General features: G+C 49.8%; 1 protein-coding gene across 5 annotated transcripts in view; it reads left to right on the top strand.

The window, feature by feature from the left end:
- samd4a (sterile alpha motif domain containing 4A) overlaps positions 1–25,183 on the top strand; it is a 32,887-nt gene extending 7,704 nt beyond the window's left edge. For 2 of the 5 annotated variants that reach the window (XM_056413279.1, XM_056413282.1), the window contains exons 2-12: positions 6,466–7,059; positions 8,972–9,262; positions 10,044–10,147; positions 10,645–10,731; positions 10,976–11,222; positions 11,281–11,366; positions 11,615–11,733; positions 12,500–12,698; positions 17,644–17,770; positions 19,891–19,974; positions 21,854–25,183. In XM_056413279.1, coding sequence (XP_056269254.1) covers positions 6,466–7,059; positions 8,972–9,262; positions 10,044–10,147; positions 10,645–10,731; positions 10,976–11,222; positions 11,281–11,366; positions 11,615–11,733; positions 12,500–12,698; positions 17,644–17,770; positions 19,891–19,974; positions 21,854–21,882 — 1,967 coding nt within the window. In that variant the 3' untranslated portion in view covers positions 21,883–25,183. Of the gene's footprint in view, positions 1–1,110; positions 1,228–1,251; positions 2,152–6,465; positions 7,060–8,971; positions 9,263–10,043; positions 10,148–10,644; positions 10,732–10,975; positions 11,223–11,280; positions 11,367–11,614; positions 11,734–12,499; positions 12,699–17,643; positions 17,771–19,890; positions 19,975–21,853 lie in introns of those variants that run through there. The other 3 variants (XM_056413281.1, XM_056413283.1, XM_056413280.1) reach the window with 3 other exon arrangements.
- Positions 25,184–27,997: the final 2,814 nt, after the last annotated feature.

The raw sequence follows: 27,997 nt of genomic DNA, 5'->3' as shown, positions 1-27,997 counted from the left end.
CAGGGCCCTCCTCCACAGGTAGACCCCCCATAGCTGCCACATTCAGGGCCCTCCTCCACAGGTAGACCCCCATAGCTGCCACATTCAGGGCCCTCCTCCACAGGTAGACCCCCCCCCCATAGCTGCCACATTCAGGGCCCTCCTCCACAGGTAGACCCCCCCCCCCCTAGCTGCCACATTCAGGGCCCTCCTCCACAGGTAGCCCCGCCCCATAGCTGCCACATTCAGGGCCCTCCTCCACAGGTAGACCCCCCCCCCCATAGCTGCCACATTCAGGGCCCTCCTCCACAGGTAGACCCCCCCCATAGCTGCCACATTCAGGGCCCTCCTCCACAGGTAGACCCCCCCCCCATAGCTGCCACATTCAGGGCCCTCCTCCACAGGTAGACCCCCCCCATAGCTGCCACATTCAGGGCCCTCCTCCACAGGTAGACCCCCATAGCTGCCACATTCAGGGCCCTCCTCCACAGGTAGACCCCCATAGCTGCCACATTCAGGGCCCTCCTCCACAGGTAGACCCCCATAGCTGCCACATTCAGGGCCCTCCTCCACAGGTAGACCCCCCCCCCATAGCTGCCACATTCAGGGCCCTCCTCCACAGGTAGACCCCCCCCCCATAGCTGCCACATTCAGGGCCCTCCTCCACAGGTAGACTCAGGAATCCACCCAGAGACTCCGAGTGATCTTCTTCTTGCTGATTTCATTCAGCGGCAGTAAGACGAGGGCCTCTGCTCCGGGGTCTCCTGTGGGCCGGTTCACAGCGAGGAGGACGTGACGGGCCGGACTCCCGTCTGGGGTCACATCCCACCTGCTCTGGGGCAGCTGTGTAGTCTTTACATGTGGATGATGAGATACAACCACCGGCATCTTGACTGACTGCCGGTTTCCTCTCACACGATGGACGGGGAGACTCCTCCTCTTCCTCTGTCTGCTGACTGGAGGACTCTTCAACTAAAGGTGAAAGATTTGCAGACTGACAGACGGATCGTCCAATCACTTGCCAAGCGTTTGTATTTTGTGAAGCTCCTGAGACGTTCTGCCATAGTGCCGACATCAAGGGAGGCCTCCGAGAGAGACCAACAGTTTCACGACGAGGAGGAGGAGGAGGAGGAGGAGGAGGAGGTCCGCCATTCAGAAACGTGTCCCACATCACTGTCTTACAAACTCCACGAGATGGGAGCAAACATCATTCCTGCTCCTCGGTCAGTTAGGTGTCAGTAGGTCAAGGTGAGGTCAAGGTCAACAAGGACCCCCCCCACACACAGTCTTCCTCTTTCTCTCAGCTCTTCATTCTATTTGACCCTCCTCTCGCTCATTGCATGGTTTATTGTCCCGTCTTGTATATTTTGCAATCATCTCTCTCTCTCTCTCCCCCTCTCCACCCACTAGTTGAAACCTGTTGACATCAATGAACTTTCCAGTCTTTCTCTCGTATCCACCCCTTTCCTTCTTACCTCTCGCGTGTCTGTGTGTAAAAGGGGCCCCAGAACTAGTGTGAGCCTGCCTGCCCTTCTTGCCAGGACATGGCCTCCCTCTGTGTGGGCGGGGCCTCCCTCTGTGGGCGGGGCTTCATGCAGCATTAGATCATTTCCATCCTATAGTGTGTGAACCACACCTTCCACCACAGGCCAGCAGCTCCTCTCTCTCTTTGGGCTTCTTGTCTGTTTCTTTTCTTTTCTACACATGTCGTGTCTGATGTTTTTCTTTATTTCTTCTCTCTATGAATATGATTTAGTGTAAGTAGGACACCGATGGCACCTCAAACATTTCAACACTTAAACTAAATAGGAATGTCAACGATGTCGGACAAAACACGAGTTGAGGTCCTCGACGTCCTCGTGGGTGTGACCACATCCAGGACCCTCGATTCCAGAAAGGCCCGTCCTCCCGGAGGCTCTGGTGCCCATCGGCTTCTCTTTCTCTCCGCTGATGTCTGTTCTGTGTTAGTCGACCTTTCGCTTCATGTTTTCTTTTCTTTCCTCCTCCTTCGCACCGAGCGGCTCTTCTTTCCGGCGGCGGTGCGTCGGTCGAGGATGACGACGTGTCGGGGGGGTCCTGTTGCTCTGATCCCACGTGTGAAGGGTTGGCTCGGGCGTATCCTCGTGTTGTCCTGAAGCACGCCGTGTGGTCATCAGAAGTGACCAACAGGAGGTGTGTTCATGTCCCACGCGGCTCTTGGTATTTACTCCTCAGTTATCGGTTTAGTCACGACAGTTTTCCTTTCTTTAAATCTTCATCATAGCGCCTGACGCGTCAGAGGTCAGAGGTCGTAGTCACTGTGACTGGTACATGAGATTATTGAGCAGCTCTGCATCCCTGTTGGCCACCACACGTCGCTTCCACCCTCCATGAACACACACACACACACACACAGTCTCTGGTCCAATTCAAAGGGACAGAGACTGAAAATATGCTAGTGGGGAGAAGAAGAGTACACTGGACGTAAAGTGTGTGTGTGTGTGTCACATTCCTCTCTGCTGAGCTGGAGAATCCGCTCAGAAAGCAGAGCGGGAACTTTCCCTTTCTCCTCCCCCTCCCCCCACCTCCTTCACCCCTCCTCCCCCATCTACTACTCCGTCTTAGCTCTGCTCTCCTCCAGTGGCCCCCAGTGGCCCCCAGGACCGTCTCCCTTGTGCTCTTGAACTGAGAAGCAGAGTCCATTCCCAGCGTCGTCATGTTGACTTCTCAGAACACAGTAACTAGTTCACCTTTAAGCCCTCGTCTCCGTTTACTGTCACCCCTCTCCTCCTCTGGGAGGGCTGTCCTGGTTGATGTGTGTGTGAGATCAACAGCCAATGAGTTGACGGCCCCATGTTTGTTTTGCTAACAGGAGAAACACAGGACGGAGTTGGAGGACGCAGACTTGTGAGGGTTCAGCTCCATCTCCACCCTGTAGTCTAATCTTTGCTTTAGTAATCTTACCATTCTCACACACACTGGAGTATGCTTGTCGGTGTGATTGAAAGTTACTGCGTCTCTTTGCCAACTACTGATATGCTCTTATCTGTTGTGGGTTTGTGTGCCGTCGACCCGTCTATATTTAGAACGTGTGTGTGTGTCCATCAGGTTGTGTGTTGCACGTCATTAATGTGTAACAAACTAACTGAAACAATGAGTGTCTTGTCGTCGGATGCGAGGCTCACACTCCTGTAAAGTCATTTATATCAACGATGTTCTCTTGAAGAGTTTGATTGTGTTTTTATTCTGAGAGGCTTCTGTGCTCCACTGAAGTCTGACATCCAAGGGTTTTAAATAGTTGTTTATTATTTCAGTCATTTTTGGTGGACTTTCACCTTTTCATTATTAAAAGTTTATTTTTTATGAACACATCTACAAAAATAAACAAACCATTATTGTATGAAATAGCCCCAAAACCAAGTCTTTGTTTCTGAAGATGTCTTCATGGCGCAGAGTGTTGTTCTGTGAAGAAGACTTTCATCTTCTCCTCATTCCCTCAAACTGACTTCAGGGACTTGTGTACTTTAACTTTAACCAACGAGAGGACAGCTGGGGGACCTCCTGGTCCAATGAGAAGACAGCTGGGGCACCTCCTGGTCCAATGAGAGGACAGCTGGGGGAGCTCCTGGTCCAATGAGAGGACAGCTGGGGGAGCTCCTGGTCCAATGAGAGGACAGCTGGGGGAGCTCCTGGTCCAATGAGAGGACAGCTGGGGGACCTCCTGGTCCAATGAGAGGACAGCTGGGGGAGCTCCTGGTCCAATGAGAGGACAGATGTCTCTGTTGTCGTCAACAAGCTTCAGCTGACGAGAAGTTTCCTTTAAATGTGGGAGTTCAGTTTCATGTGAGCTTCTGCTTTATGAATAACAAAAGTGTTGTTTGTTCTTCAACACTGTGTGTGTGTGTGTGTGTGTGTGTGACAGAGGTCAGCGCAGCGTCAGCTCCTTTCTGTTGTGGAGTCAGACTGGTGCTTTGGAAGTGATGCAACACTTCCCAGCATGCACCTGGGTCTCACCAACAAACTTATAGTATACCTCACTTTGAGGGAATGAGCCATGTGTTGTATAGAAGTCTATAGAAATGACTCTTGGTTGTATAGAAGTCTATATATGACTCCTCTGGTTGTATAGAAGTCTATAGAAATGACTCCTCTGGTTGTATAGAAGTCTATAGAAATGACTCCTCTGGTTGTATAGAAGTCTATAGAAATGACAACTGGTTGTATAGAAGTCTATAGAAATGACTCCTGGTTGTATAGAAGTCTATAGAAATGACTCCTCCCGTTTACATCTCAGTCTCTCCACCAGGGGATGCTTTAAGGCGGGGCTTACTGTGATTGACAGGTCGTATATGACGTCTTCACTTCATTCCTCCGTATTACAAATATGGTCACTTTGGTTCATTGGTTGCAAAACAACAACAACAACACGTGCTGCTGGTATAGCCTGAATAGATCGTGATGAACAGGTGATTAAAGGTGTGTCGGCTCGCTGCACGTCGTTGTTTATTCCTCCACACACGACCGCTCGCTGTCTGGTCCGTTGGTGTTTGACCTTTGACCTGCGCTCGGTTCAATTACTGTGACCCCCCCTTTGAAGGGTGAGAGGCGCTGTGCGGGGAACTGCTCCCAGGCCGACTCCTTGACCTCCTGACCTTGGAGTAAAAGGTCGATGAGCCTGAAGTAGCTTCCTGGAGTTGAACTTTCACAGCGTATCTTGTTTTTATTGGAGGAAGACCGGACCAGCGTCCAGCTACCAGCACCGAGTGACCCCTACGACCTTCACTCAGCGGTGACCTCTGGGACTTTGATGTTGAAGTGTAACATCTTCTGGGCGTGTTGCATTAGTCTGATTGCATGTTTCTAGAGCCGGACATCAGAGTCTGGATGTTCTCTCAGGACGTGGTTGTGTCAGGGAGGGGACGTCCAGTCAGGCCTTTCTATGGAGCCAGAGGTCAGAGGTCAGGGTCGGGAGGAGCCGGTTGTTCCTGTGGCCCGTCGACATGTTTCCAGTGGTTTTTAAAAAGAGTTCACATCGTGGAACAGTTCCCGTTCTCTGACGGACGAGGCTCGCCTCATGCAGAGGAATGAAGGGTGACATCATCCTGGAGCAGAGCGGAGGCCCCACCTCAACCTCCTCCTCCTCCCCTCCTCCTCCTCCTCACACTCGCTGCTATGGATCTGAAGGGTCTTCACTAAACCTACAATGAGTGGGAGCTTCCTGTGAGCTTTTATTTCTGGTGATGATTTTAAGTTAGAGATCTGGTGATTTCTTAACGTAACAGATGATCTTTATTTTAACTCGGCTTCACATGTTTCTGTGGTGTCAGATGCTGTTGAATAAATATAGATCTATATATATGAAAATGAGTTGAGTGGGCATGGGGGCCGTGACTCTCTGCTCCCTCCCTGAGCCCCCCCCCCCCCTCCATCCCCCAGCAGCTGCTTCGCTGTCCGTCAGCAGCCTGACGTCGGGTATCTTTGGACGGATGTATTTTCTAGTTTCACCTCATATGTCGGATTTAGACCTCGTGGGTTAAAGCGGTCGAACGCACACATCCCGAACAGGAAGTGAAGCCGGCCCGCGTCCCGCCTCCATTGGTGAGGCCGGCCGGTATCTATAGCTGAGAGGAACGGGCTCCGATTGGCCCGCCAGAGAGCCCCGTGACCTCCGTGACCTCTGGCGTGTCTAGTGGAGCCCGCAGGCCGTCTGTTTAGAGGATGGCGCTGCAGAGCGCATGACATCATCGCTGCTCTATCTTTAACCCTACGTGTGTTCACTCATCCAGCCGCCAAGGACTTCCTCCTCTGCCGCCGCCTCGGAGGTCGGGAAGCTGACGAGTCCAGAGATGTTCTGTTCGCCGTGCTGTCAGGGGGGCGTGACCCTGTTGGTTATCCCCCCCCCCCCCCCCCCCAAACTCAACACGCACGTGACATGAACTTATAGAAACGGCTGCAGGCAGATTCATTCAAACGGCACAAGAACAGGGTTCGTACGGTCATGGAAAACCTGGAACAGTCATGGCATTTTAAAATGGTGAATTCCAGGCCTGGAAAAGTCATGGAAAAAACTTTAATCATAGAAGTTTGGGAAAAGTCATGGAAATGTGTTATAATCACATGATTTACGCCGAGTTTGAAATAATTAATATGTTTTTTAAAGAAAGACGCTCAATATATCAGCCGGCGTACGCTCTCCATACGCAACGTGTTCTTAATTTTTCATGTTTATCCCGAGATTTCAGTTTGGTCCTGGACATCTGGTTTCAAGTCATGGAAAAGTCCTGGAAAACACCTGGAAATCCATTGGTCAACATGTCAGAGCCCTGCAAGAAGGAACGTGCAGAACAAATCATTTATTCATAACATTCACAAGTTGCCGATTGGCCGTCGTTGTTAAACCGTGACGGTCACACGGCATCATGTCTCTGTGCAGCTGGTGGAGGCGGAGAGCTTCACGTCTTCATGTAGATCAAACGTCTGTCTGACGGTGTGTTGCTCCTCCCCCAGCGCTGATCAGCCACTGGCAGGCGGAGTCTAAGGAGCGCGTCATCGCTCTGGTGCTCGCCCACCTGCCGCTGCTCAAACCCGGCAACGCGGAGGCCAAAGGCGAGTACATGCGGCTGCTGCCGCGCATCCTGGCCCACACCATCGAGCACGGGCGCCACCTGGAGGAGTCCCGCCAGCTGCTCTCCTACGCCCTCATCCACCCCGCCACCTCGCTGGAGGACCGCTCCGCCCTGGCGCTGTGGCTCAACCACCTGGAGGAGAGGGCGGCCGCCCGGGGGGACTCGCTGGAGAGGCCCCCGCCCTCCGGGCCGCACCACCACCAGCACCACCGGTCCACGCCTCCGTCCACGCTCTCCTCCTCGGGCTCCTCCTCCTCCTCCACCGGCACCTCGCTGTCGGGCAACCCCTTCTCCCTGCACCGGCACCAGCGCTACGGCTCCGACGACCGGCTGGACGGCTGGCAGAGCTCCCGGGACTCGGGCCTGGGCGGCGGCTGGCAGCACGGCGGCGAGAACGGGCACCTCCTCCTCTACCCCTCGGCCTCCGTGCCGGCGACCATCAACGCCGTGGGGACCGGCGCCGGCGGCAGCACCGGTGAGTGACTCGCTCGACTTCCTTCTTCCTTTTGCTGCGTCTCTAGAGACGGGAGCTGGAGCCGACCGGCCCGTGTACTCTAGAGGCAAGGGGGTCCAAACCGCGGCCTGAGGTCACCTCTGAGGTCACCTCTGAGGTCACCTCTGAGGTCACCTCTGAGGTCACCTCTGAGGTCACCTCTGAGGTCACCTCTGAGGTCACCTCGTGATTAAAGCCACCGACTCAGGGCCGATGACAGCTCCTCTGTCTGCGGTGGCCTGGTGCCCGCCCACACACACACACACACACACACACACGGGGCTCTCTGAGTGTCTAGGGCTGGTGTCCATGTGTTTGTATTTATTCTGTCGCAGTGGACAGTAAGGATGAGGAGATGAGGAGTTCATGACACCTCCTCATCCCACCACCTCCTCATCTCACCACATCTACAAACGCTGGAGACCGAGATGTTCACAACATCTGGAGATGGAAAGTACTTTAAGTGGTTATGTCTCCAGCAACTCACTAAATACTCTCTGAACACTAAATACTCTTCAAAGTGACGACATACTCTGAGACTCTGTGTTTCTGTTTCTGTTCTGGGAGATGAAACAAACAGCTGAGTTTATAAATACAGACGTATTTAAAGCTGCTGCTCCAAGAAAGACCCTCAGACAGACCCCGTCACCTCCACCCAGTCCTCCTGTTGACCCCCCACCACCCGCACCCCCACCTCCCACCCAGACCCACAGCACCACCTCCCAGACCCACAGCACCACCACCCAGACCCACAGCACCACCTCCCAGACCCACAGCACCACCTCCCAGACCCACAGCACCACCACCCAGACCCACAGCACCACCTCCCAGACCCACAGCACCACCTCCCAGACCCACAGCACCACCTCCCAGACCCACAGCACCACCTCCCACCCAGACCCACAGCACCACCTCCCAGACCCACAGCAGCACCACCCAGACCCACAGCACCACCACCCAGACCCACAGCAGCACCTCCCACCTCTCATCCTTTCCCTTGTAAGGCAGCTTTGTGGGAGACTGTATTTCGGGAAAATGGCGAATATTTAGGGACTGGAACTTGTAATGTTAGCTGGGCACCTATTTTAAACAGGGCCATGAAGTCCTATACATAGGCCAACAGTAAGAGGGCTGCATAGAGGAGGAGGAGGAGGAGGCTCTCTGGCTGTTCTCCTCCTGTTCACCTCCTTCAGCTCCACTCGCTCAGTGACGTGGGAGCTGCTTCCATTGGGTTTAAACCTGGTGTCAGTGACTGTTCCTCCTCGTGACATCATGGCGCTGACATTTAAAATCAAGACGTTTCTTATTCTTTCTAGAACAAAAGATGGAGATGTTTCAGTGGATTTATTTCCTTGCTAGATGGGTAAAGAAAAATATAATCGGTAAACATCAATTTACCACATATTTCTAACTCATTCTGGAATGTGTTTGGCATAGATATATATATATTATATATATATCTACATACATATATATAATACATACATATATATATATATAATACATATTATACATATTTTATACTTACTGTTGAGTAAAAATGTATGTCAGCAGTTGCAGACAAACAAGGTATCAGGAGAGTTGTAGCTGCTCTGGAGGAGGAGTCAGAGGAGTCGGCCACTGGTGGTCAGGAGAGACAATGCAGCTTGGTGTCATTGAACTTCATGTAGATGAAGCTGATCGTTTCCATCAGAGCCTCCGTTACTATCATGATGTCATAACTGGATGAAGGCATCGCAGCGCGGAGGGAAGTCCTCACCGACATATTGATTCAGTCCAGCATCATCGTATAAATGAGTGTTTGGTAGTCAGTAGATTACTGTCAACAACAACAACGTGTGCTGCTTCAGCTGCTCAGGGCGTCCGGGGTCTAACTCCTGCTCTCGTCTTCCAGCCCTGAGCAGCGGGCAGCAGCACAGCCCCCTGAAGCGCTCCGTGTCCCTCACGCCCCCCATGAGCGGCCCCAGCAGCCAGCCGCCGGGCCCCGTGTGGCTGTCCCAGGAGGACCTGCGGAGCGCCAGAGGCCCCGCCCCCGACCACGCGCCGCTCTCCCCCCAGAGCAGCATCGCCTCCTCTGGCAGCGGCGGCAGCGAGCACCTGGAGGAGGCCGGCTCGGGAGGAGGCTCGGGTCGAGGCTCGGGTCTCCATCGCAGCTCCTTCCACGACGACGGCAGCGGCATGAGGGGTGAGTGGGAGGGGCCGGAGGGAGGGGCCAGAGAGCCGTCGCCGACCGCCACCGGGGGCGGGACATGCTGGGATTGTGTCCCCCTGGAGTGGAGGCGGGGCTTAAACCCATCCACAGTGAAGCAGTGGCCGGTGGTCATAGAATGAACGCAGTCCACACGGTGTGTGTGTGTGTGTGTGTGTGTCCACACGGTGTGTGTGTGTGTCCACACGGTGTGTGTGTGTGTGTCCACACGGTGTGTGTGTGTGTGTGTGTGTCCACACGGTATTTGTATTTGTTAAATTCAATGAATGTACTAACTTGTCAAAGGTATGTTTTATGATGAGTGTGATTGATTATTGTTTAAGTATTATTATAAAGTATTATTGTATACATCGATTTAATCTGGAATAATGATCCAGAGTAACTCATCATAAACCTCTTCTCTCCTGAACACTAATATAAATGTGTAGATCCAGATCGCGCTGGCGCTCAATGCGTGACACTTGAGAGCCCTGCATTCATACACAGGGGGGCACATAACTTGCTCACCAGTGCTCGCGCCGGCATCGGAGCTCTGCGGCGCGAGACGGAGATGGGAGTCGTGTTAACGTGACACTAGAGACAGAATGACACGCTGCTGGAGAGACGACCAACAACAGACGGATTGGAAGCTCATTCTGCGCATGCGTTCAAAAAAAACAACTAGTTAATCCTGTAATTTAATTAACTGAGTTAACGCGTTATTTTTCACAGCACTAATATATATATATCTTCATGTCGTTTCTCATGTGTTGATCAGATGTTCCCGCCTGGCTGAAGAGTCTCCGCCTCCATAAGTACGCCGCTCTCTTCTCCACCATGACCTACGATGAGATGATGTCGCTGACTGAAGAACAGCTAGAGGCACGCGTTTTTATATATATACACACACACAGACACACACACACACACACACACACACACACACACACGTTGTGAATCGAATAAGCGAGTTCACAAAGCTAATGCTCCAGCTCAACGGGAGGTGGCGATGTCACTCAGTCGGGTCGATGACGTTGGACTAAACAGTCTGAAAGACATTGAGGAAGCAGCTCTAGCGGTCGACTTCCTCCAGGTGCTGCTTCCTCTTCCTCTCGCCTCCAATCGGCTTCATTGATAACCGATCATTGGTAATTGATTGCTATCGGCCCGATCGAGTCACATACGCCGTTCTCCACGTGGCGCGTCACGAGTTGTAACTAACGAGCCCGGATCGCGTCATCGCGTCGGCTCTTCTGATTGGCCCCGAAACATTTACCACACACACTGTCATCACGGTCCTGGGGGAGGAGGACGGCTCCGGGAACCTCGGCCCCTGGAGGAGGAACACGGTGGTGTTTGACACAACTCTTTTCCAACAGAAGGTCACCAAAGGAGCGCGGCACAAGATAGTGATCAGCATTCTCAAGCTGAAGGAGCGGCAGAACCTGCTGCGCAGCCTGGAGAAGGTCAGTGACCCTTGACCTCTACTCTGGGTGGTAGTGTTCCTTCAGTGACCCTTGACCTCTACTCTGGGTGGTAGTGTTCCTTCAGTGACCCTTGACCTCTACTCTGGGTGGTAGTGTTCCTTCAGTGACCCTTGACCTCTACTTTGTGTTGTATGGTTCAAATTAGTTCCAATTAGTGAAGCAACACACTTTAAAGTCTGATTTGTGCTTCCTCCTTCCCTCCCTCGTCCCCCCCCCACCCCAGGACGTGTTGGAGGGCAGTAACCTGCGGGCCCCGCTGCAGGAGCTCCACCAGATCGTCCTGACCCCCATCAAGGCGTTCCTGGGCGGCGAGGACGCCTCCCCGCAGCGCCCCCTGCTGGGCCTCGAGGGCAAGAGCGCGGCGCCCGGAGCCCACTTGTCCGGGGTGGGCGGCGGGGAGGCGGAGTCGGGCACGAGCGTCATCGCAGAGGGGGATCTGCCCGGCCAGTTCACTCGCGTCATGGGCAAAGGTGAGCGGAGCGGCGTCCGTCCCTCCCGGCGCTCCGGCTGACGTCTGTCTCCTCTCAGTCTGCACACAGCTGCTGGTGAGCCGCGCCGACGAGGACAACATCAGCTCCTACCTGCAGCTCATCGACAGGTGCCTGATCCACGAGGTACGAGGCGCGTCCGCACGGAGATCTGTTGACCGCCCTGATCACTAGAGATGGTTCAATCGAGTTGAGTTCTGCTGCTTCGAAGAGGAAACCTGTCGTCATGGCTACACATCCTCTGTGTCTTCTGCTGCGACGCATTGTACCTGGGAATCCTCTTCACGGCTTCATCCCCGATTCATCCTCCCTGCTCTCTCCCCCCCTCCCCCCCTCCTCCCTCCCTACCTACCTCCCTCCCTCCTCGCTGTCAGTCCTTCACTGAGATGCAGAAGAAGAGGCTGTTGTCATGGAAACAACAGGTGCAGAGGCTGTTCCGTTCCATTCCAAGGAAAACCCTCCTCGACCTCGCAGGGTACCGATTACAGAGGAGGTAAACACACACGCACACAGACACACACTTACACACGCACACACACAGACACACTTACACACGCACACAGATACATATACACACACACAGACACACACACTTACACACACGCACACAGATACAGACACACACACACTTACACAGATACACACACAGACACACACACACAGAGACACACTTACACACGCACACACACAGACACACTTACACACGCACACAGATACATATACACACACACAGACACACACACTTACACACACGCACACAGATACAGACACACACACACTTACACAGATACACACACAGACACACACACACAGATACACACACACAGATACACACACACAGACACACTTACACACACGCACACAGACACACTTACACACGCACACACACAGACACACTTACACACGCACACAGATACAGACACACACACACTTATACACAGACACACAGACACACTCAGTCACACAAACACACAGACACACAGACACACACACGTTGTAAACGTGACGTTATAAACGTGACGTTATAATCGTGACGTTATAATCGTGACGTTATAATCGTGACGTTATAAACGTGACGTTATAAACGTGACGTTATAATCGTGACGTTATAATCGTGACGTAAACGTGACGTTATAATCGTGACGTTATAAACGTGACGTTATAAACGTGACGTTATAAACGTGACGTTATAATCGTGACGTTATAAACGTGACGTCATAATCGTGACGGTGATTTTAAAGGAGCCCGTTCCTCCGCAGCCGCTTCGGCCAGTCCAACTCCCTCCCCACCGCTGGCTGTGTCGGGGGCGGCGTGTCGGCCCGGAGGAGCCTCCGCCAGTTCCAGATGCCCTCCAGGAGTCTGCCCGGCGCCCGGCCCCTGCTGGGCAGCGGGGGCCTACTGGGACCCCCGCCGCGCAGCTCCAGCAGCACGCCCACCGGCCCCAAGCAGGGCAGGCAGGTGAGACAGCACCACTTTGAAGGACCTATATATATATATATACACTACCGTTCAAAAGTTTGGGATCACCCAGACAATTTCGTGTTTTCCATGAAAACTCACACTTTTATTTATGAAATGAGTTGCAAAATGTATAGAAAATATAGTCAAGACATTGACAAGGTTAGAAATAATGATGTTTATTTGAAGTATTACTTTTTTTCTTCAAACTTTGCTTTCGTCGAAGAATGCTCCTTTTGCAGCAATGACAGCATTGCAGACCTTTGTCATTCTAGCTGTTAATTTGTTGAGGTAATCTGTTGAAATGTCACCCCACGCTTCCTGAAGCACCTCCACAAGTTGGATTGGCTTGATGGGCACTTCTTGAGGACCATACGGTCAAGCTGCTCCCACAACAGCTCAATGGGGTTGAGATCTGGTGACTGGCCACTCCATTACAGACAGCAAGCTGCCTGCTTCTTCCCTCAATAGTTCTGGCACAATGTGGAGGTGTGCTTTGGGTCATTGTCCTGTTGGAGGAGGACATTGGCTCCAATCAAGCGCTGCCCACAGGGTATGGCATGGCGTTGCAAAATGGAGTGATAGCCTTCCTTATTTAAAATCCCTTTTACCTGGTACAAATCTCCCACTTTCCCAGCACCAAAGCAGCCCCAGACCATCACATGACCTCCACCATGCTTGACAGATGGTGTCAGGCACTCTTCCAGCATCTTTTCACCTGTTCTGTGTCTCACAAATGTTCTTCTGTGTGATCCAAACACCTCAAACTTGGATTCATCTGTCCAGAACACCTTTTTCCAATCTTCCTCTGTCCAATGTCTGTGTTATTTTGCCCATACCAATCTTTTCTTTTGATTGGCCAGTCTCAGATATGGCTTTTTCTTTGCCACTCTGCCTAGAAGGCCAGCATCCCGGAGTCGCCTCTTCACTGTCGACGTTGACACTGGCGTTTTGCGGGTTCCATTTAAAGAAGCTGCCAGTTGAGGACCTGTGAGGCGTCTGTTTCTCAAACTAGAGACTCTAATGTACTTGTCTTCTTGCTGAGTTGTGCACCGGGGCCTCCCACTTCTCTTTCTGCTCTGGTCAGAGCCCGTTTGTGCTGTTCTCTGAAGGGAGTAGTACACACCGCTGTAGGAAATTTTCAGTTTCTTTGCAATTTCTCGCATGGAATAGCCTTCATTTCAAAGAACAAGAATAGACTGGCGAGTTTCACATGAAAGTTCTTTTTTTCTGGCCATTTTGAGAGTCTTATCGAACCCACAAATGTGATGCTCCAGATAATCAACTAGCTCAAAGGAAGGCCAGTTTTATAGCTTCTCTCATCAGCAAAACAGTTTTCAGCTGTGCTAACATAATTGCACAAGGGTTTTCAAGGGTTTTCTAATCAGATATTAGTCTTCTAAGGCGATTAGCAAACACAATGTACCATTAGAACACTGGAGTGATAGTTGATGGAAATGGGCCTCTATACACCTATGGAGATATTTCATTAGAAACCAGACGTTTCCACCTAGAATAGTCATTTACCACATTAACAATGTATAGAGTGTATTTCTGATTGATTTAATGTTATCTTCATTGAAAAAAACAATGCTTTTCTTTGAAAAATAAGGACATTTCTTAGTGATCCCAAACTTTTGAACGGTAGTGTACATTAAAACATTTAAAAATATATATATAGGAAATAATTGTTACCTGTAGCTATAATATATATTTATGGTTTTATAATATTTAAATCAATTATATATATATATACACAGCGAACAATTAGTTCCATTTTTCAATAATCTGTACATAATATTATTTATTGTAGAACAGGAACAGTTCCTCTTCAGTAGATCATGAACAGTTCCTCTGAGAACAGGAACAGTTCCTCTAGAGTAGAACAGGAACAGTTCCTCTAGAGTAGAACAGGAACAGTTCCTCTAGAGTAGAACAGGAACAGTTCCTCTAGAGTAGAACAGGAACAGTTCCTCGAGAGTAGAACAGGAACAGTTCCTCTAGTGTAGAACAGGAACAGTTCCTCTAGTGTAGAACAGGAACAGTTCCTCTAGAGTAGAACAGGAACAGTTCCTCTAGAGTAGAACAGGAACAGTTCCTCTAGAGTAGAACAGGAACAGTTCCTCTAGTGTAGAACAGGAACAGTTCCTCTAGTGTAGAACAGGAACAGTTCCTCTAGTGTAGAACAGGAACAGTTCCTCTAGTGTAGAACAGGAACAGTTCCTCTAGTAGAACAGGAACAGTTCCTCTAGAGTAGAACAGGAACAGTTCCTCTAGTGTAGAACAGGAACAGTTCCTCTAGTGTAGAACAGGAACAGTTCCTCTAGTGTAGAACAGGAACAGTTCCTCTAGTGTAGAACAGGAACAGTTCCTCTAGTGTAGAACAGGAACAGTTCCTCTAGAGTAGAACAGGAACAGTTCCTCTAGTGTAGAACAGGAACAGTTCCTCTAGAGTAGAACAGGAACAGTTCCTCTAGTGTAGAACAGGAACAGTTCCTCTAGTGTAGAACAGGAACAGTTCCTCTAGTGTAGAACAGGAACAGTTCCTCTAGAGTAGAACAGGAACAGTTCCTCTAGTGTAGAACAGGAACAGTTCCTCTAGTGTAGAACAGGAACAGTTCCTCTAGTGTAGAACAGGAACAGTTCCTCTAGTGTAGAACAGGAACAGTTCCTCTAGTGTAGAACAGGAACAGTTCCTCTAGAGTAGAACAGGAACAGTTCCTCTAGTGTAGAACAGGAACAGTTCCTCTAGTGTAGAACAGGAACAGTTCCTCTAGTGTAGAACAGGAACAGTTCCTCTAGTGTAGAACAGGAACAGTTCCTCTAGTGTAGAACAGGAACAGTTCCTCTAGTGTAGAACAGGAACAGTTCCTCTAGAGTAGAACAGGAACAGTTCCTCTAGTGTAGAACAGGAACAGTTCCTCTAGTGTAGAACAGGAACAGTTCCTCTAGTGTAGAACAGGAACAGTTCCTCTAGTGTAGAACAGGAACAGTTCCTCTAGAGTAGAACAGGAACAGTTCCTCTAGAGTAGAACAGGAACAGTTCCTCTAGTGTAGAACAGGAACAGTTCCTCTAGAGTAGAACAGGAACAGTTCCTCTAGTGTAGAACAGGAACAGTTCCTCTAGTGTAGAACAGGAACAGTTCCTCTAGAGTAGAACAGGAACAGTTCCTCTAGAGTAGAACAGGAACAGTTCCTCTAGTGTAGAACAGGAACAGTTCCTCTAGAGTAGAACAGGAACAGTTCCTCTAGAGTAGAACAGGAACAGTTCCTCTAGTGTAGAACAGGAACAGTTCCTCTAGAGTAGAACAGGAACAGTTCCTCTAGTGTAGAACAGGGACAGTTCCTCTAGAGTAGAACAGGGACAGTTCCTCTAGTGTAGAACAGGGACAGTTCCTCTAGAGTAGAACAGGAACAGTTCCTCTAGAGTAGAACAGGAACAGTTCCTCTACTGTAGAACAGGAACAGTTCCTCTAGTGTAGAACAGGAACAGTTCCTCTAGTGTAGAACAGGGACAGTTCCTCTAGAGTAGAACAGGGACAGTTCCTCTAGAGTAGAACAGGAACAGTTCCTCTAGTGTAGAACAGGGACAGTTCCTCTAGAGTAGAACAGGAACAGTTCCTCTACTGTAGAAGAGGAACAGTTCCTCTACTGTAGAACAGTTCCTCTAGTGTAGAACAGGAACAGTTCCTCTAGAGTAGAACAGGAACAGTTCCTCTACTGTAGAAGAGGAACAGTTCCTCTACTGTGGAACAGTTCCTCTAGTGTAGAACAGGAACAGTTCCTCTAGTGTAGAACAGGAACAGTTCCTCTAGTGTAGAACAGGAACAGTTCCTCTACTGTAGAAGAGGAACAGTTCCTCTAGAGTAGAACAGGAACAGTTCCAGGATGTTGACCAGAACCTGGGCGGCAGAATTCCTTCTGGAACACGTAATCTGCCATAAAAGATTTAAAAAAGAGTTTTTATTCCACGACAAAACAAACGCGCCGGGTGAGGAAGAGGAGCAGCGAATGAAGGAGGAGGATGGAAGGCAGGTCCCCCCACATACCAGAGGACCTCCGTCAGGCCTGAACCAGGAGGAGCATGTGGAGCTGGTTCAGACCCCCCCCCTCTCTCTCTCTGTCTCTCTCTGTCTCTCTCTCTCTGTCTCTCTCTCTCTCTCTCTCTGTCTCTCTTTCTGTCTCTCTCTCTTTCTGTCTCTCTCTCTTCCCCTCTCTCTCTCTTTCTCCTTACAATGGGAGGAAATACCTCAGTTCCTCCTCCTTAAACTGGCCCTTCTTGTGTGGGACTGCTGTGGAGAAAGAGAGAGAGAGAGAAGGATGAGTCATAGTTTGGGAGAGGTAGCTGTGGTGTTGGAGGAGGGGTGATGGGCGAGAGAGTTTACATGTGATGTGTAGGAGAGAGAGAACCAGTGAGAACCGTTCACAGGCATTTCCTGTTTTTCCCTGGTGGGGAGGGGTTACACACAGAGGGGAGGGGCTTGAGGTCATATGGGGAGGGGCTTGAGGTTGTGAGGGGAGGGGCTTGAGGGTGTCATGAGGGGTGGGGCTTGAGGTCATGAAGGGAGGGGCTTGAGGTTGTGAGGGGAGGAGCTTTGGGTCGTGAGGGGAGGGGCTTGAGGGTGTCATGGGCAGGTTACAGTGAGGAATTGACGGGGAGAGCAGAGCCAGACAGGAAGGGGAGGTTCCCTCATGCTCCTCTGAGGACGTTTCAGAGGAGCTTCACAGGTTTCCTCATGAAGCTTTTAGATGTCTTGACTCCACCATGACGAGAGGCGGCGTCTCCTTGATGTCCATCGGCGTGTGGGCGCAGCCTCACGGAAGGTTTCCTGCTGCTGTTCAGACCCTGAACACATAAATACTTCTATAAAGTTCCTTCTCTGTCTTTGAGACAAACCCTCACCCCTCCTCACCCCTCCTCACCCTGCTCCCCTGTGCTCCTCAGGGCCTGTGGTTCGCTAACCCCGGGGGGAGCAACAGCATGCCGAGCCGGAGCCACAGCTCGGTGCAGAGGACCCGCTCGCTGCCGGTCCACGCCACGCCGCAGACCATGCTCATGTTCCAGCAGGCCGGTGAGGACGGAGGAAGCAATGCATCCCATAATGTCTTCAAACACATCCATGTGTCTTCTGGGCTGGATGCTGACTCATCATGAAGTCCACTCAGCGCCTTTGGGCTCTTTAGTTTATATTTAAATGTCTCTCAAGTCCTCAAAGTAGATCCTCCACCAGCTGGTCTCAGGTCTGTTGGCCTCCAGCTGGTCTCAGGTCTGTTGGCCACAACTTCTTTATTCTGTATGGAGTGATCAGTGCTGGTTCTCAGTGATCCGGTTTAGAGTAAGTCACATGACTTCATGGAGCACTTTAGACTTCATCTCTTCAGCTTCTGAGGAACTCACACGTTGCCTTTGAGACTCACAGACCCGGTCCACACAGACCCGGGTCACGGTGACCAGTGCTCACTGGTGACCTCTGCAGCACCTCTCACACACCCACTCTCACACCTCACACTCTCTCACACCCTCACTCACACACTCTCCACTCTCACACCCTCACACACACACACTCACATGACCTGGCCCCTGACCTGAGAGCCTCCTCTCTCCCCTGACTCTCTCTCACCTCCTCTCTCCCTGACCTCTCTCTACCTCCCTCTCCCCTGACTCTCTCTTACCTCCCTCTCTCCCCTGACTCTCTTACCTCCCTCTCCCCTGACTCTCTCTTTACCTCCCTCTCTCCCCTGACTCTCTTTACCTCCCTCTCCCCTGACTCTCTTTACCTCCCTCTCTCCCCCTGACTCTCTCTTTACCTTCCTCTCTCTCTCCCCCTGACTCTCTCTTTACCTCCCTCTCTCCCTGACTCTCTCTTTACCTCCCTCTCTCCCCTGACTCTCTCTTTACCTCCCTCTCTCCTCCCTGTTTGTCTCTCTCTTACCTCCCTCTCTCCCCTGACTCTCTCTTACCTCCTCTCTCTCCCCTGACTCTCTTTACCTCCTCTCTCTCCCCTGACTCTCTTTACCTCCTCTCTCCCTCTCTCACCTCCCTCTCTCTCTTACCTTCCTCTCTCTCCCCTGACTCTCATTACCTCCCTCTCTCTCTCCACCTGACTCTCTTTACCTCCCTCTCTCCCCCTGACTCTCTTTACCTCCCTCTCTCCCCTGACTCTCTCTTTACCTCCCTCTCTCTCCCTGACTCTCTCTTTACCTCCCTCTCTCTCTCCCCCTGACTCTCTCTTTACCTCCCTCTCTCCCTGACTCTCTCTTTACCTCCCTCTCTCCCCTGACTCTCTTTACCTCCCTCTCTCCCCCTGACTCTCTCTTTACCTCCCTCTCTCCCCCTGACTCTCTCTTTACCTCCCTCTCTCCCCCTGACTCTCTTTACCTCCCTCTCTCTCTCCCCCTGACTCTCTCTTTACCTCCCTCTCTCCCCCTGACTCTCTTTACCTCCCTCTCTCCCCCTGACTCTCTTTACCTCCCTCTCTCCCCCTGACTCTCTCTTTACCTCCCTCTCTCCCTGACTCTCTCTTTACCTCCCTCTCCCCCTGACTCTCTTTACCGCCCTCTCTCCCCCTGACTCTCTCTTTACCGCCCTCTCTCCCCCTGACTCTCTTTACCTCCCTCCCTCTCTCCCCCTGACTCTCTTTACCTCCCTCCCCTCTCCCACGTCTCCCTTTGACAACTGCAGTCATGCCCCCCCCCCTCACCCCTCTTCTGACTGTGTTCGTGGAGGAATGGAAGTATCAGACTAGAATGAAGAATTGAAGACTCAGCTGAGAGAAATGTCTGGAAGGGTTGCTAGGCATCATGGGGACCTCCATCACCATGGGGACCTCCATCACCATGGGGACCTCCATCACCATGGGGACCTCCATCACCATGGGGACCTCCATCATCATGGGGACCTCCATCACCATGGGGACCTCCATCATCATGGGGACCTCCATCACCATGGGGACCTCCATCATCATGGGGACCTCCATCATCATGGGGACCTCCATCATCATGGGGACCTCCATCATCATGGGGACCTCCATCATCATGGGGACCTCCATCACCATGGGGACCTCCATCATCATGGGGACCTCCATCACCATGGGGACCTCCATCACCATGGGGACCTCCATCATCATGGGGACATCCATCACCATGGGGACCTCCATCATTTAGTTCTCATCCCTTTCCTTTGCTCCTCCAGATCTCCAGCTCCCGGTGACGGAGCCGGACATCAACAACCGCCTCGAGTCGCTGTGCCTGAGTATGACGGAGCACGCCTTGGGAGGTAACCTCTGATGCAATTTACATAGACTTCTATACAACCAGAGGAGTCGCCCCCTGGTGGTCAGGAGATGGCTGAGTCGAGTGAATCAGTGGAGGACTTGTACAGTGACCCCCCCCCCGCCTTTCCTCTTAAAACAGGACTGAGGTGAAGACTGTAGGCCTCAGTGCTCAACGCCGAATATTGGACAAGTGCTGCTTTGTGTGTGTGTGTGTGTGTACGTCTCTGACTGAAGAACCTCCGTCTCCTCCAGAGTTTCTCCTTCTAGTATAACTGAATCTGATCCAGGGTCAGTGTGTCGTCTCCATGGCGACGCACTGACCCTCTCAGGCTGCATAACGTTGTTCCTTCAGCTGTCAGGCTGTTGTTTGGCTATCAGTGTTGTTACAGATGTGTGACGGTGTGAGGCTCCGCCCCCCCGCTGCTCCCCAGGAAACACGTCTCTTTTTATACCGGCTGAAAATAATTACATTACATGTCATTTAGCAGACGCTTTTATCCAAAGCGACTTACAATAAGTGCATTTCAACCTCGAGTACAAACTAAGAACAACAAGAATACAGGAAGTAACATTTCCTCAACATAGTCGAACTACAAAAGTACCATAATAAGAGCTATTTAAGTGCCACTGATGTGCAAATCTGTGTTTTAATCCAGATATAGTCGGAAAAGGTGTGTTTTCAGTCTCCGGTGAAGATGTAGAGACTTCCTGCTGTCCTGATGTCAGTGGGGAGCTCGTTCCACCACTGAGGAGCCAGGACAGCAACAGTCTGGATGTAGAGCGGTTAGCTCGAGGTGCAGTAGTCACAAGACGATTGGCTGTTGCCGAGCGGAGCGACCGTGCCGGGGTGTACGGTGTGACCATATCCCGGATGTAGACGGGGCCCGATCCGTTCAGAGCACGGTACGCCAGGACCAGTGTTTTGAAGCGGATGCTGCTCCACCGGTAACCATGAAGAGAGCGGACTCTCTCTTCACTGCGTAACTGTAGAACGTAAAGTCCTGATGAAGAGTCGCGCTGTCGTCTCCAGGGCGAGGACGACTTCATGATACTGTGGAAACATCCGGATGTATTCTAATTACTCACTGACACATTCGACTAGATTACATGAACGCATCATGAGAACATTATAATGTACCTTAAGCCTGTACTCATGTTCACTGAGCAGAGCCTGAACGCATCCCCATGTAACTGAAGGGAACCTCCTGGTTCTCCGTTAGCCGTGCTGCTAACGCTGCTAGCTCTCCTCCTGTTGGCTAACACACTGATTGGTTGTTTACACAATCACATGATCAGAGTCATGATGCCATGGTCACATGATTTACTGGACACTGGAGGAGAAACCTTCATGTCCTCTGATGGCCGACGTTAAACTTCTAAAACAACGAGAGGACCAAACTTAAGGCTTCAGGATGTCAACTAACCAACGAACTAACCAACGAACTAACCGACTAACTAACCGACTAACCAACCAGCTAACTAACTAACTAACCGACTAACCAACTAACTAACCGACTAACTAACTAATGACTAACTAACCGACTAACCAACCAGCTAACTAACCGACTAACCAACTAACTAACCGACTAACCAACTAACTAACCGACTAACCGACTAACTAACCGACTAACTAACTAACGACTAACTAACCAACTAACTAACCGACTAACCAACCAGCTAACTAACCGGCTAACTAACCAACTAACTAACTAACCAACTAACTAACCAACTAACTAACCGACTAACTGACTAACCAACCAACTAACTAACCGACTAACCAACCAACTAACCGAGTTCTCTGGTTTTGATCCTTAATAACTGACCTAACGCTCCCCTCTCTCTTCTCGCTCCTCTCTTCTCTCTCTCTCTCTCCTCTCTCAGACGGTGCCGACCGCACGTCCACCATATGAACCGAGGACCCGAGTGCGAGCGGTTGGGCGGCGCTGGTTCACGAGGCTCTCTCTCTCTAAGTCACCTCCCCCCCCCCCCCCGCCCCGCTCAACCAAAGGGTCAAACGGGATCCGAGAAATCTGAGAGAGCCAACCGTCAGACGGCCGCCGCGAGCGATCACACCGGCGCCGCCATCCAGGCCTTCTGGATCAGGGTCTTCTGGATGATGGTCTTCTGGATCAGGGTCTTCTGGATCAGGGCCTTCTGGATCAGGGCCTTCTGGATCAGGGCCCCCTGGTGGACCCAGAACAGGACCTCAGATCCCCAAGCTAGACGGGACGAGGACTGAGCTCCCAGCCAGGGTCCTCTGTCCAAGTATTGGGTGGCAAAAACACACAAAACAACCCACAGAACAACAGAACAGAACAACTGTATTTGTATTTATTGTTTACAGAATGACTTTCAAAGGGTTCAGACATGTTGGGAGTTCAGGTCAGATTCTGAGAAGTCGAGGCCGACCACCAGTAGTTTACAACCAACGTGCTTTTCCTTTATAGGAGGAGGAGGAGGGGGGTGAGGAGCAGGAGGAGGAAGGAGCAGGAGGAAGTAGAGCAGACGGTAGAGGAAGGCTGAGAGGAAGAGGTTGAGAGACACAGGAAGTAGCAGAAGAAAGGAGCGAGGAGACGCTGAGGGGAAGCGGATGTTTGAAGCGGGAGACATCGGAGGCGGGACCTTTGATGGTGAGGATGATGATGTCATGGGAGCGTAGCAGGAAGTGTGTTACACACTCTTCATCTCGTACTGTGGGAACTCTTTGAAGCACAATACGTTGAAAATGTTGTTGTTGTTGTTTTTGTACACTTGATGTGAGATGAACATGTGGTTTAGTCTTCTTGTGAAGCGGGGTGACGTGCTCGAGCTGCACCTCATACTGAACCTCCTCCTCCTCCTCCCCCCCCCCCCCTCCCTGAGGAGGAGGAAACAAACAGTCCATCCATGAAGGGGAGTTCCCCCGAGATGCCTGGTTGGTGCTCAGCGCCCCCTGCTGGTGGACCTGTAACACGGCGGTCTGCCCGCGTGGGATTTCTTCTTTCTTTTTTTATTGTGCATCTCGTGTTTATTTAGTGTCTTAATATTTATCCTCAGTTTATCGTGTCTGGAATACAGACTTTTTTAAAGATGAGTTCATACAGAAATGGTGAGGAAACTCCTCTGACCCGAGAGATCATGTAGGGGTGATTATTATCATCATTATTATTATTGTTTAATTTGTTTGTTCTATAGTAAACTTGTGTTGCATCCTGCACTTGAGATAATAATGTGATACACTAAGATCCCAAATGTTGGAGGCTCATCAACGGATGAACAGGCGGCCATGTTGGATCCGACGCTTCTCTGTGAGCTTCAGACACGTTTCAGTTTCAACTCATTTCTCCACCGCCGGAGCGCCGATGGGTCCTCAAGAAACCATCATGGAGGCGCCTCAAGAGACCATCATGGAGGCGCCACAAGAAACCATCATGGAGGCGCCTCAAGAAACCACCATGGAGCGACTCAAGAAACCATCATGGAGCGCCTCAAGAAACCATCATGGAGGCGCCTCAGGAAACCACCATGGAGGCGCCTCAGGAAACCATCATGGAGGCGCCTCAAGAAACCACCATGGAGCGACTCAAGAAACCATCATGGAGCGACTCAAGAAACCATCATGGAGGCGCCTCAAGAAACCATCATGGAGCGCCTCAAGAAACCATCATGGAGCGACTCAAGAAACCATCATGGAGCGACTCAAGAAACCATCATGGAGGCACCTCAAGAAACCACCATGGAGGCGCCTCAAGAAACCATCATGGAGCGACTCAAGAAACCATCATGGAGCGCCTCAAGAAACCATCATGGAGCGACTCAAGAAACCATCATGGAGCGCCTCAAGCAACCATCATGGAGGCTCCTCAAGAAACCATCATGGAGCGCCTCAAGAAACCACCATGGAGCGACTCAAGAAACCATCATGGAGCGCCTCAAGAAACCATCATGGAGCGACTCAAGAAACCACCATGGAGCGACTCAAGAAACCATCATGGAGCGACTCAAGAAACCATCATGGAGGCGCCTCAAGAAACCATCATGGAGCGACTCAAGAAACCATCATGGAGCGCCTCAAGAAACCATCATGGAGCGACTCAAGAAACCATCATGGAGGCGCCTCAAGAAACCACCATGGAGCGACTCAAGAAACCATCATGGAGGCGCCTCAAGAAACCGCCATGGAGGCGCCTCAAGAAACCACCATGGAGCGACTCAAGAAACCATCAAGGAGGCGCCTCAAGAAACCACCATGGAGCGCCTTAAGAAACCATCATGGAGCGCCTCAAGAAACCACCATGGAGGCGACTCAAGAAACCACCATGGAGCGACTCAAGAAACCATCATGGAGGCGCCTCAAGAAACCGCCATGGAGCGACTCAAGAAACCATCATGGAGCGCCTCAAGAAACCACCATGGAGCGACTCAAGAAACCATCATGGAGCGCCTCAAGAAACCACCATGGAGGCGACTCAAGAAACCACCATGGGGAGTGTGTACGGCAACCCAGAGCGGACACACACACTCCAGAGACTTTAAGTTGCAGTGCGTGACGTCACCACTAGATGGCGCTACATCTTTCAGAGGGACTAGAACATGCAGCGTTCAGGTTCCTCTTCTCAGAGGAGGACCATTCGGAGACATCGAGGCCTCGCCGCCGCAACGAGACGCCGCCGATGAACATCTGTTCGTTTCCAACGGCAACGAGACGAATCCACCGGAACTTTATTTATTCTGCGTTTGGTTTTGAGAAGTGACCCGTGGACTCCTGCAGGCTCTTCTTATTTAAAGTACCATATGTATTAACATGTATTGGCTGGTGACCATACGTACATCTCATATTAAGTCAGTGTTGACTTTGACACTTCTGTCATTTTGTTGTTGTTTACCTATAACCTTGTTTCGTAACTATCGGCGGTGTCGCGTTACAGAGCTAAACGGATGAAACTGATCTGGAGTGTGTTTCACCACCCGAGACGTCCGGAGCTTTGAACGATCAACCAATCAGAGAACGGCGTCCTGTTGGTGGAGGAGCGCTGGGCTGCCGGTGCGTTCACTGTCCGCTCCGTTCCTGTCAGTTCCTGGCGCTCGGCAGTATTAAGTGATGTAACGTGTTCCCGTACTTGTACTCCACCCGTTCATCAGAGAGCCCACGTCCTGTATTGACTGCAGGCTTACGTATATATTTGACAAAAGAATATTGTATGTTTAATAATAAAAAAACGCAAAAAAGGACCAACAAATGTATGAAAATGCTGAAAAATGAGAAAGTTGAGATAAAAAAAGAATAAAAGTGTAATTTATATTTTACCGCTGTGAGGCTGACGTCATGAGAATAACTGGCAGCCTCCTGTACCCCAAATGTTTTATAGTCGTTATAACGGTTCATAATGATCCACTTATTGAACTCATGGAGTCATCTGATCAGAATCAATGCTGATCGGTTTCTTGGTTCATTGATTGATCGTTTCAATAAAAGTCAGAAGAAAATGTCCCAAAACTAAACATGTTCAAAACAATGTGAGAAAAAAAAGTAAACATTCTGAATAATTGGAAAACATATTGACCAATAGACACGTTTTTTTTTAAAATGGTTTATTTAATAAGGGACAGTGCACATTGATAAAAACATTGCAGTAAATGTGCCAGAGTTAGCCAAGAGGCTATTTTTCATCTGTAGTCCCAATGTTGCTGATGTTAAGAACAAACCTAAAAACATAAGATTACAAATACAATCTACAGATAAAGCAAATAAAATAAGGTAGAACAATGTTAAAATGGACAGAATAAAAACATGTCAGAGATACAACATAAAAGCTTACAGACTAAATGTGACATACAACTGCAAACAGGAGAACGACAAGAGAAGACACGCAGGTGGAGTAAACGGCCGACCAGCAAGTCAAGACATACAGAGACCGGACAACAGACAGACAACAACTGACAGACAGAAAGAATGAAAGTCCAACCTGGACAGATGGAGGAGGTAGTTACAGTCTAGTGCTGACAGAGCTGGGTAGTAATGTACCATTTCTTTGTTTCCGCTTTAAAAGAGTTGAATGATTGTAGCTCTCTGATAGATACTGGAATGCAGTTCCAGTGAACTGCTGCTTGTACTGAGAAAGCAGCATGACTAAAAGCACTTTTCCTGAGAGGGACGATACAATCCCCTCTCGCTGCTCCTCTCGTGAGCCGATATCCAGTTCGTGTGGTGACAAATTGTTTGAGAGGAGGAGAGGTCAATCCATGTATGATTTTGTACATCAGACAGACGTGCACATATTTAATCAAGTTATCCCAACTAAGCAAGTTGTATTTTTTTAGAATAGGACAGTGATGAGACAGAACTTTTTTTTTATCAAGAGTTTTGAGTGTACGCTTGTATAATGACTGTAATGGTTTGAGCGTAGTGGCACTAGCATGTGACCAGGTTGTTAAACAGTAGGTGATATGGGAAATAACCATTGAATGCATGAATGTTTTAGCTGCCTCTGTTGACATGTAGTTGCGAGAATCGGAAATTGGATAGATTGTATTTTACCCGATTACAAACTTTTTTCACCTGTGATTTGAAAGACAAATTTGAATCAAAAAGTACTCCCAGGTACTTGTATTTAGATACAACCTTTAGCCTCTCCCCAGATACAAAAACATCCGGTTCTACACTACTAGAGTTTCTTTTGGTAAAAACATACACACAGTTTTGGATATATTGAGTTGTAAACAACATTGCGTTAACCAAGTAGTCACATTAGCCATGGATGTAGTGAGTTCTTTTGCTACATCTCCCAAATTGCTGCCATGCAGATAAATGACGGTGTCATCGGCATACATTTGAATATTGGAATGAGGACAAACTGATGGCAGATCATTAATATATAAGGAAAATAATAATGGGCCCAGGACAGATCCTTGTGGGACACCTGTGGACAAGCGGAGGGCAGCGGATTGATGTTTTGAATTTGGACAGACTGTGACCTATTAAGCAAATATGATTCCATCCATTTAAGTGTACCTGAGGAGAAGTTGTAACTGTGCAATTTGGATAAAAGAATACTATGATTTACAGTGTCAAATGCCTTCTTGAGATCAAGATACACAGCTCCAACAACACCCCCTTTGTCCAGTAGAAATTTTATTTTTTCGGTAAAGAAACAGGTGGCCGTCTCAGTGGAATAATTGGCTCTAAAGCCGAATTGCATTGGATGAAGGGCAAAGGGACTGTTTTTCAAATGGCAGATCATTTGCTCAGCTACCAACTTCTCTGCAACTTTTGATATTGTAGGCAGGATACTGATTGGTCTGTAATTAGAGGGAGAAAGGCGATCTCCTTCTTTAAATACTGGAATAACAGCAGCCGACTTCCAAACACTTGGAAACATGTTCTGAGAGATTGAGAGGTTGATGATATTGCTGATGGGATTTATTAGTGTTTTGGTAAGAGTTTTAAGCATAACGGCATCCATACCAAATGTATCTTTAGTTTTGGATGGTTTAAGAAAACTGATTATTCTTGTGACGTCTGAGTGAGTGACACTTCTTATGATGAAAGTTGGCTCCAATGTATTTACTGTACAGACAGGTCTAATCTCAGGGGAGAAACATTTAGCAATGGTGGCAACAGAATCAATGAAATAGTGATTGAAAGCTTTTGCTATTTCAACTGGATTATTTGACAGTTTACCATTAATGTTAAGTTCTTGCAGCTTCCTTACTTTGTTGGGATGTCCCATTAGCTTGTGTAACTGATCCCAGACCATTTTAGTTTTACCTCTCGCTTTTTCTATTACAGTCATGAAGAAATCTGCCTTAGCCTTTCTTAATTTCATTACCACTCTGTTCCTTAGCATAGCAAAATGTTGTCTGTCATGGCTCGATTTATTTTTAATTGCAGTTTTTAAGGCAGAATCCCGTTCTTTCATTATTTTTAAGATATCATCATTCATCCAAGGAACAGAGTGTTTGATATGTTTGTGCCTAAATTTGCAACTGAAATCCTTCATAGTGTTCTCCAACTTATCTGAGAATGTTTTACTGTCTTCCTCGATG

The sequence above is a fragment of the Pseudoliparis swirei genome, chromosome 4 (assembly GCF_029220125.1).
Source record: "Pseudoliparis swirei isolate HS2019 ecotype Mariana Trench chromosome 4, NWPU_hadal_v1, whole genome shotgun sequence".
Taxonomy (NCBI): Eukaryota; Metazoa; Chordata; class Actinopteri; order Perciformes; family Liparidae; genus Pseudoliparis; species Pseudoliparis swirei.
This window is presented reverse-complemented; position numbering and strand designations above follow the sequence as displayed.